At 48.8% G+C, this 9,550-nt stretch overlaps 1 protein-coding gene across 1 annotated transcript; it reads left to right on the forward strand.

Moving 5' to 3' along the window:
• The first annotated feature begins 6,639 nt into the window (after positions 1–6,639).
• Positions 6,640–8,235, forward strand: IFI6 (interferon alpha inducible protein 6). The gene is made up of 4 exons (XM_007459082.1): positions 6,640–6,709; positions 7,053–7,106; positions 7,187–7,336; positions 8,129–8,235. Exons 1-4 carry the CDS (start codon positions 6,640–6,642, stop codon positions 8,233–8,235), a joined length of 381 nt encoding a protein of 126 aa, XP_007459144.1.
• Positions 8,236–9,550: the final 1,315 nt, after the last annotated feature.

Consider the following 9,550-nt stretch of genomic DNA (forward strand, 5'->3'; position numbering starts at 1 on the left):
GGAAAGAGTAGGATCCTGAGACCTGGGCTAGGGACATCAGGGTAGACAAACCTAAGAATCTTTATCTCATAAGTTCTCCTGGGTGGCAGAAGCAGCCCCTGCCCTCTTGCTAAGGAATAACAGTTTCTCACTTCCTTGAGACTATACAATAATCTCACATGAAGCAGGTCCTTCATAAGATATTTGTTCTCCTTAATACAAATGTCACTCCCAAAACACACTCAAAGAACTGGGATCAGTTCCTAGCAAATCCTAAGTGGGGAGATTTAAGTCCTGACCCAGGAAAAATAAGCTACACATCAAAGGAATCGAAAGGCTGGCTAATATATGTGGGAGTGATCTTGGGAGTTTTAGACATGGCAGTGAGGAGGCAGGCATGGCAGAATATAAGACTGGCTAATGGGGAATACATCATCATGGACCACACTTGAGTAAGTCAGGCTTTAATATGCTTGCAAGGATGCCTGAGTTGGTCTCTGGTAGTTTCCAAAGAGGGTCACCATCAATTCCTTCTCTCCCTCTATGTACATGGCACTCCTCACATCAGAAGATGGAGTCTATTTTCCTCCTTTCCTTGAATTTGGACTGGCCTACGACTGGCCATAACCAACAGAATATGGTAGAAGTGACACTGTTCCAGTTCCAGACCTGGCCTTTGAGAAGACTGGCAGCTTCCATTTCCTCCCTCTTGGGTGCCAGCCACCATGTAAGAAATCCAACCACACGGACACCCTTACACTGTGAAGAGACACCATGCTGAGAAAGAGAGATGCCTGACCAGCCCCAGATGTTCCATCCATCCCAGCTGAGCTGCCATTTATGTAAGTGAAAAAGACATCCTGGACATTGTGCCTCGTGCAACACGTACAAATAATACATGAAGCGTACCAACACCCAGCTGAGCCTAACCCACGCTGCAGAATTGTGAGAAATAATAAATTGCTGTTGTGTTAAGCCTTTAAGTTTTGGGTGGTTTGTTATTCAGCAATAGATGATTGAAATATGATCTTAATAGTTTGCAAGGATGGTTCCTTAAAGCAGGATGATGACCTACAATAAATGAGGTCAAGATGCTAGAACTTCCTTGGTAGAGTATTAAGAAGAAGTCAGAAAGTTCAGGGAGGTGGGAATGTAAGATCTAAGAACTCAGCACCCATGTTCTCTAGGAGGGCCCACACGACACCCTCTGCACTAAGTCAAAAAGGGACTCACTGATAAAGGGGGCACCAGCACTTCTGAGTAGCTCAGTGGTGACTGTTTTGGGTACCCTGGGATTAAGAGTAATAGACGCTGCCATGGAATTGGGATCCCTAATATCAATACTAATGTTGGGATTCCAGAATGGCAGAGTGGCATCCAAGACCAGGTGAATATAATTACTGTCAAGGGCAGCGAGGCCAGAGTGACAATGAGGATGCCTCGATCTGCAGGAATCTATGGCAAGTTGTTATGGGGATGGAATGGATGGACAGCTGACTGGGTGATCCTCTATTTTCATATTTTTTAAAAAATCAGGAGCTGGTAAGCAGACGACTGACATCAGCTGCTACAATGGATAACCACAGTCCCTCATCTAGATTCTAGATCTAAGTTCACAGAGCCAGAAACTTGGCTACAGCAGAGGCCATCCCCCTAAAGAAACAACTCTCCAGTGATACCATAATTATATATAGTAAATATTCCTCCAATCCTTCCCCAAAGGAATCTGCTGTCATTTACCAGGATAACTGTGCATTGGAAAAAGGACAATATTCAGAATATTGAAAGATTGTTAAAGAAATGGAGTCTGAATTGACACAAAACAGAGTTCTCTGGCTAGAGCAGGGAGTAAAGGAGCGCAGGTGATATAGATGGAGTTTACTCTAAGTCCAATGGGTCCCAAAGAAGCTGACAGAATCCTTTCATTGATTCCACGATCTGCAGAGTAAAGGCTATAATGGTAGGAAAAGCCAAGCAGAAGCTCCTGAAACTCCCTGTATTACAGTTCTCCAAAGAAACAGAGAACCAATAGGATGTGTACATATATGGTAAGGGAGTGATTTATTTTAAGGAATTAGCTCATGCAATTGTGGAGGCCGGCAAGTGCACAATCTGCAGGGTAGGCTGGCCATTTGGCGACCCAGGGAAGAATTGATGTTACAGCTTGAGCCCGAAGGCGGACGGCAGGCAGAATTCCCTCTTCCAAGGGGGAGTCAGGATTTTTTAGCTCTTAAGGCTTTTAACTGACTGAATGAGGCTCACCCACATTATGGAAGGTAATCTTCTTTACTGAAAGTGTACTGATTTAAATATAAATCTCATGTAAAAACTAACTCACAGCAACATCTAGAGTAGCATTTGACCAAATATCCAGGTACTGTGGCCTAGCCAAGTTAACACATAAAATTAACCATTACACTGCCCTACAGCTGATTTGTGCAGTATTATTATTATTTTTATTTTTATTTTTGCTGTACGCGGGCCTCTCACTGCTGTGGCCTCTCCCGTTGCGGAGCACAGACTCCGGATGCGCAGGCTCAGCGGCCATGGCTCACGGGTCCAGCCGCTCCGCGGCATGTGGGATCTTCCCGGACCGGGGCAGGAACCCGTGTCCCCTGCATCGGCAGGCGGACTCTCAACCACTGCGCCACCAGGGAAGCCCTGTGCAGTATTATTTCTGATCTAATACTTTAGCTGAGCTTGGATTCCCCATGGTATCCCCATTCAATTCACCTGTCTGGCCTCTAGGAAAACAGATGGATCAGGTAGAAGATGGATAGATCACTGTGAACTTAACCTTGTGATATAGCCCCATTCAGAGCTGTTCTCCTGGATGTGGTATCTTTACTAGAGCATATCAGCACAATCTTGAACACTTGTGTGTGGTTATTGATTCAGCAAATGCTTTCTTTTCAATACCCAAGAGAAGAGATGATCAAAGGCGGTTAGTTTGCCTTTACATCACAATATGCCAGTGAGAGCACCTTCACTCTCTCCCCTCAGGGCTTTGTTAACTTTCCAGCTCTCTGTTATCTATAGTCTTTAGGGAACTTGATCACCTTGACATCCCACAGAATGTCATATTGGTCCACTATATTGATGACATCATGCTCATTGGACATGCAAAGGAAATGGTAAGCACCATATTTGCCAGAGAGTGGAAGATAAATTGCATGAAGATTCATGGTCCTGCCACACTGGGAATATTTTCAGGGGTTCAGTGGTTTGGGGCATGCCAGGACAAGTTATCTCACCTCACATATCTCAGAAAAATGCACGGTTTTTGGTGGGCCTCTTTAGATTTTGGAGACAGAATAGACACGCTTAGAGCTGCATTTCCAGCCCTTTATTAGGTGACCTGGAAAGCTGCCAATTCTGAGTGGTGCCCAGACCAACAGAGGACTGTAGAGCAGGTTCAGATCATAAAACAGGCAATGCGGCCACTTTGGATTATATGATCCTGCAGATACAATGTTGCTTGAGGAATCTGTGGTGGATAAAGTTTCTGTGGGGAGTCTCTGAAAGCTCAAATAGGAGAGCTGCAATGAGGACCCCTAGGATTCTGGAGTAAGGCCATAATTACCATGGTCCATTTGAACAAAAAGGTTCTGATGTGTCACTGGTCCCCAGTAAGTGACTGAGCATGTGACCACCAGATGTCAGGTGGCTGTATGTCTAAAGCTAGATGTTATCAGTTGGGCACAGCAGCAATCCAATATGATGGAAGTGGTACATTCAGGGCTGGGCTCAAAGAGTTCAGAGGCATGAGTAAATCAAATGAACAGGCAGCTCAGACTCCCATGGCATCTAACTCTGTTGATCTGACACCTCTGCTTTAATTCATACCTATAGCCTCATGGAAGGTTCCCTATAGCAAATTGATAAAGGAGGAAGGGAGTAGAAGCCAATTTACACACAAGTCAGTATAGGCACAAGCTGGAAGTGGACCACTCTATTACAACCCCAAGTGGGGGTAGCCCTGAAGGACGGCAGTAAACTCCCTGGGGGCAAAACTCCAAGCAATATACTTTGTCCTTCCTTTTGTACGGAGGAAGATATGACTGAAGCACTGATATACACTAATTCCTAATAAATGGCAAATGGCTTGGCTAGTTGGTCAAGGGCATGGAAAGAGAAAGAGCAGAATTTCAGAGACAAGCAGGTCTGGGTAAGGGGCACATAGATGAACTTATCGGAGTGGGTGCAAAGTATGCAGATCTTGTGTCTCACATTAATGCTCACCAGAGACCATCGAGGCTCTCCAGCCAGATGGCCAAATATCCCATCTTATGGATGTCAGCCAGCCTCTAAAGTTAGCCACCCTGTTGCTTTGCAAAAGACCCATAAAAGGGTGGCCATAGTGGCAAGGATGGAGGCTATGAATGGACCCAACAACTTGGGCTCCCTTTCATCGAGGCTGATCTGACAACGGCCAGCAATTAGTCAACCAGCCAGCAGCAGGCAGCAGCATAGAAACATTGGTCAGGGAGGGCAGCCAGCCCCCCGTGGGCAGGTCAATTTTATCAACCCCCTTCCACCTTGCAGAAAGCAATGATTCATCCTTACGGGAATTATGTACTCCAAATATGGTTTGCATTTCTAGTTCTGCAAGCATCGCCATCCAAAGGTTGAAAGGATGCTCAATCCATTACCCAGAGCGAGAAGACTCATTTTATGGCAAAGGATATGTGACAATGGCCTCATGAACATGGGCTTCACTGGTCTTACCATATGCTCATCACCCAGAAGCAGCCAGCCTGTGAGAACAATGGAATGGAGTGATTTCGTTTCCGCAAGTTTTAATCTCCTCTTCTGCAAAATAGGATTATAAACAGTTCTAGTACTTGACAAGACTGTTGTGGGATCGGATCTCTTTCTTGGCCCTTGTATGCCGCAAGTGCTCAATAAGTGGTAGGCATTATTATTAATTGAATTAAACTGTGAAAGACCTTCTGCCCCCAGGAGGAGCTGGTGATCGGGCTTCACTAAGCCCAGTAGGACTGTGGATCTCACTCTAGTTTGACCTGCTTTGAATACTCTTAGCTATTCGGAAAGTCTCCGACTTGAATTATACTTTTTGGCCAGTAGGCAGCTCAGCAGAGACCGTTGTCACTGAGCAGAGCTGGAGGGGAAGAGAGAAGATTACGCAGAGCTCAGGAAACCAAAACTGGAAACTCTGACAGGGATTGGCCACCTGGGGGCAATCTGAAAGGGCTATAAAACAGGAGCCTAAGAGCTGTTACCTCACTGCTGTTCCCGTCTATCAGCAGGTCTGCCAGGCTGCCTGCCCTTGAGGCTCATGCCATGAGAGCCGGGATGCCCATTCTTCAGGGAGTCTACACCCCTGAGTGCCCTGGACTCAGAGTGGTCTGAGGGGATGTGTTGGTGGGCTTTTAGGGGGTTGGGTTGCAAAACCCCAAGAGTCATGAAACTTAGTTTATAGGTGCCATGTCAGTAGTCTCTGGCCTTAACCCTGCCACTTCACCTCCTTGGGCTTTAGTTCCTCATCTGTAAAAGGGAATCAAGCTACTTTACCTGCCCAAAGGACTGGACGATTTCTGAAACCCCTTTATTGCAGAATCTAATGTGACAGTGAGTTTATCTTTGAGGATAGATGAAGTGATCTGAAGTAGATATTCAAAGTGTGGGTTTGGGCATTAGTCAATTGTGGCTTTAAATCCTGACTGCTACTCCCTAGTTTAGCAGGCTTGGGATTACTACATTTCTGAACTTCAGTTTCCTTTCTATAACGTGTGGTTTAGAACAATGGTACCTACTTTATGGGGTTGCTATGGGTATAGATAACCTTGTGCCATAAGGTGCTGAGTAAGTGCTCAGTAGAGGGGAAGTTGTTTGGGTTTGTTTTCAATTCAAGGAAAATGCTTTGAGCGGACAAAGTTCACATTAGAGGTGAGTTGTGGTGGGGGAAGGGAAGTGTGTTTCTATTTTGCTTTGTAATGGAAAGAGCATAGGTTTTGGATTCTGCAGTCTTGAGTTTGTGTCTAGGCTGCACAATTTCTTGTGTGACCCTGGGCAAGCTCCTTTACCCCTCTCTGCTTTCTTTGTGAGAAAGGAAGTTGATGTGAAGCCAGTGTTTGGGGCCTGTAAATATTCAATGCATTGGGAGAATAAATCTATCAACAACCATCGTTTAGAAAATTCTGTGTGACAGGCACTGTTCTAACTGCTAGGGATATAGTGGTGAACAGTTGCAAAACTCACAGCCACCCTCCGAAATAGGCTTTATTAATAGGCCCACCTTAGGGATAAGGAAACAGGCTCAAAGAAGTCCCAGGTATCCTGCTTAAGACAAAACCAGACAAAGCCAGAAACAGAAACCACAGTAATGATACTAGCTGACTTCCGCTGAGTGCGCAGTGCACGCCAGGCACTGTACCAGAGAGGATTCCATCCTGTAATTCTCATAACCACCGGTGTGGCAGGAACATCAGCCCGCTGGTGCCGTGAGGAAACGGAAAGCCTGCGGCTCCTTAGAGGGGTCCTGGGCTCAGTCCAGAGCATCTTGCTGCTTTTTGTGGACTCATCCTCGAATCGAAAGGGAATACAATAGAGCGGGAGTGGCTCCAATAGGGCTCTGGGGACCGTCTCTTCCCTCTCCCCCATCCCAAGTACGGCGACAAAGCCTTGCGCTGTGCCACCATGCGGCAGAAGGCGGTATCGCTCGTCTTGTGCTACCTGCTACTCAACACCTGCGGCTGCGAGGAGACAGGTAAGGATCCTGGGGCACCTGGGGACTCTGGGATAAAGAAGCGGAGAGTTTCAGGATCCCTGGTTTCGAGACCCAGGCGTGCCTCTGAACGAGAGAAGCTATTCCAATGGACAGCGCGGCGCGGGATCCCTGTAGCTAGAGTTCCAGATTCGAATCCCTGCTCTGTCAATTCTTCCATTCTCCCTAAATGAGTTCATGCCAGTTCTGTACCAGGCAGAGCGCCCTGGGAAAAGGCTCTCCGAAATGGGAGGATGGTGGCCCCACCTCCGGAGGTGGTCCGGAGCATCAGGCACAGAGTAGGGGGACCCTGCTCCCCACTGGACATTGTCCACTCTCCTTCCAGACGAAAGGGACTCCGGGTTCTGGGGCACGCTGACCTGCATGGCCGTCGGAGGAGGTGGGTCTGGAGGGCGGGGAGCCCCGGAAGGTGGGGCGGGCCCTGCTGCTGGCGTCCCTCATCGCTTCCTCTTCCTCCAGGGCTCATGGCCATGGCGCTGCCCGCGCTGGGCTTCACGAGCACAGGTATCGCCGCCAACTCGGTGGCTGCCTCGCTGATGAGCTGGTCGGCCGTGGCGAACGGGGGCGGAGTGCCCGCCGGGGGGCTGGTGGCCACGCTGCAGAGCCTGGGTGAGTGCGGGCGGGCCCAGGTGGCCCTCTTTTCTGTCCTGAGCCCTTTTCACAGGCTAACTCAGCTCCACTAGGTGGGGCTTCTTCTAATCCCCACCACTCAATGGGGAAACTGAGGCACCCAGGGATTAAGGAATTTACTCAAATTCTCCCGTATAGTTATAGCACCACGGGCAGGATTCAAACCCAGTCAGGCTGCTCTTCTGGTTTTCAGACTTTAAGGCCAGAGCCTTCCTAATGCTTTGGCCAAGTCACAAGTCTCTCAGTTTCCTCATGCGTTAACCAGGATAAACATCCTCAATTTAACATTTTATGAATCTCCTCAATCTCAGAGAACCAGAGTGGCAAAGAAATGTGGTGAAGCGACCTAATTCAATCTCATACTAACCCTGGTCTTGCATTTCTTGAACATCATGAAGGGGATGGATACAGAGCACAGAATGGTGCTTCTAAAAAACGTGCTTTCACCTCTCTCTCTCTCTCTCTCTCTCTTTCATCCAGCCCTTTGTTTTTTTTTTTCTCTCCCCCTCTGAGGCGTCCAAAATCCTACAGAAAAACCACCCCTGACAAACTGCCCCTCTGCCTTTCTGAACCCTCCATCTTCCCTCAGTTCTGGATGGCAAAAGCCCAAAGAACCAGCCCAAAAGGACACAGCCCTTCTCAGAGGGGGCAGAGAGGAAGACACAGACCAGGCTGCACCCCAGCAGCGAGAGGTGAAGGGTGTGGGCAAGGCTAGAAACAGTCCTGTGCTATAAGATGGTTGTTCTCTCACCAACTGTATTTGCTTTACAGGGGCTAGCGGTGGCAGTGCCCTCATGGCCAAGATTGGGGCCCTTCTGGGCTATACTGTCCACAAGCAAATCGAAAGCAGAGGGAAGGAGAGAGCGGATGAGGAGTAGCTAGCAGCTCCCTGGACCCCCCTCCTTCCTCCTTGTCTTCCTTTTCCAGCTGCAATCCAGAGGTTCCTCTTTCACACTTGGCAATGACCTAGGTAAAAAAACAGAATAAACGTCACTCAGAAAACACTCTGTCCTGCTGTGAGTTGTGCTGGCTATGAGAAGCCCAACAAGATCTGGCTCTGGGCTGCCTCATCCACACACCCCACCCGCATTTCCCCCAAAGGCCATCACAGCTCCTGGAGCAAAACTAGCTGATTTTGCCTCTGAGCCTTGGCGTATTCTGTTCTCTCTGCCTAGAATGTCCTTCTGAAGCTCATAACCCAGCTCAGACATCTCCTCCTCCGGGACTCCTTCCCACCAGAGCTGCTACTCCTGTCACAGCCTGAATGCTCAGGCTCTATTTCTCAGGGTTCCTGGGGAGGCAGATTCTTTCTGTTTTCGGTGAGAGAAGTTTTCAGCTACTCCCCTGATTGGGCAGAGATGGAGAAGTCAGATCTCCATTCTCCAAAGAAGTGCTAGAGTGGCCTCCCTCGGGAGGAGGATAGAAGGCCAGACATTTGTCTTGGGGAAACGGTGTAACAGCATCTTTTGGGGGGTCAACAAGGCCTCCCTTCCCTCAGAAAACTCTGGGGACAGGGTAGACAGTTTTCATCTGGAGCCTACATGCCTTCTGAGGGGGAAGGGAAGGCCAAGCCCTTGGGAGGATCTGAGGTTTGGGAGGCCTGTTCAGTGAACCAGAGTGCCAGGACCTAGGCAGGGAGAGGGCAAAAAGGCCCTGGAAATTGTTTGGTAGTAATGCTAGGGCTGGTTCTAGCACCAATCGTGCTGTGGTTCTGGTCTGAGTGGGTGCACCAGCCTCGATGCCAGACCAGCCTTCTAGAGAGATCTGCACCCCTGGGAAGTGGCCATGTGTGAACTACAAAAGCTGGTCACTAAAGGGCCAAGCCAGCTGTCCTCAGGCCTCCCCCACCCAGCCCCACTTCTAATCCAGAATTTCTTCTTCGATTACAAATGTATGGAGGTGGGTAAGAGGCTCCTTCGTGCTTGCTCCCGTCCCCAGGTCCAGCGCCACCCCTGCAGGTGGCAATGGTTTGCCTCAGCTGGCTTGCCTCAGGCCCCCAGAGAAGCAGTGTTTGTGGAAGAGGGGACACAGGTGGTGGAGGCACCATCTGCACCTCAAACACTGTCTCCACAGCTTGTGTCCAAGAGCGGAAGCTGAGCTGAGTCCCCTGCCCTGATAATCACCACTGGGCCTCAGCTGAGTCCTGCCTTGGTTCGGGCCATTCACTGAGGGGCAGATGGAGTGGACTTCTGC

The sequence above is a fragment of the Lipotes vexillifer genome, unplaced genomic scaffold (assembly GCF_000442215.2).
Source record: "Lipotes vexillifer unplaced genomic scaffold, Lipotes_vexillifer_v1.1 scaffold496, whole genome shotgun sequence".
NCBI lineage: Eukaryota > Metazoa > Chordata > Mammalia > Artiodactyla > Lipotidae > Lipotes > Lipotes vexillifer.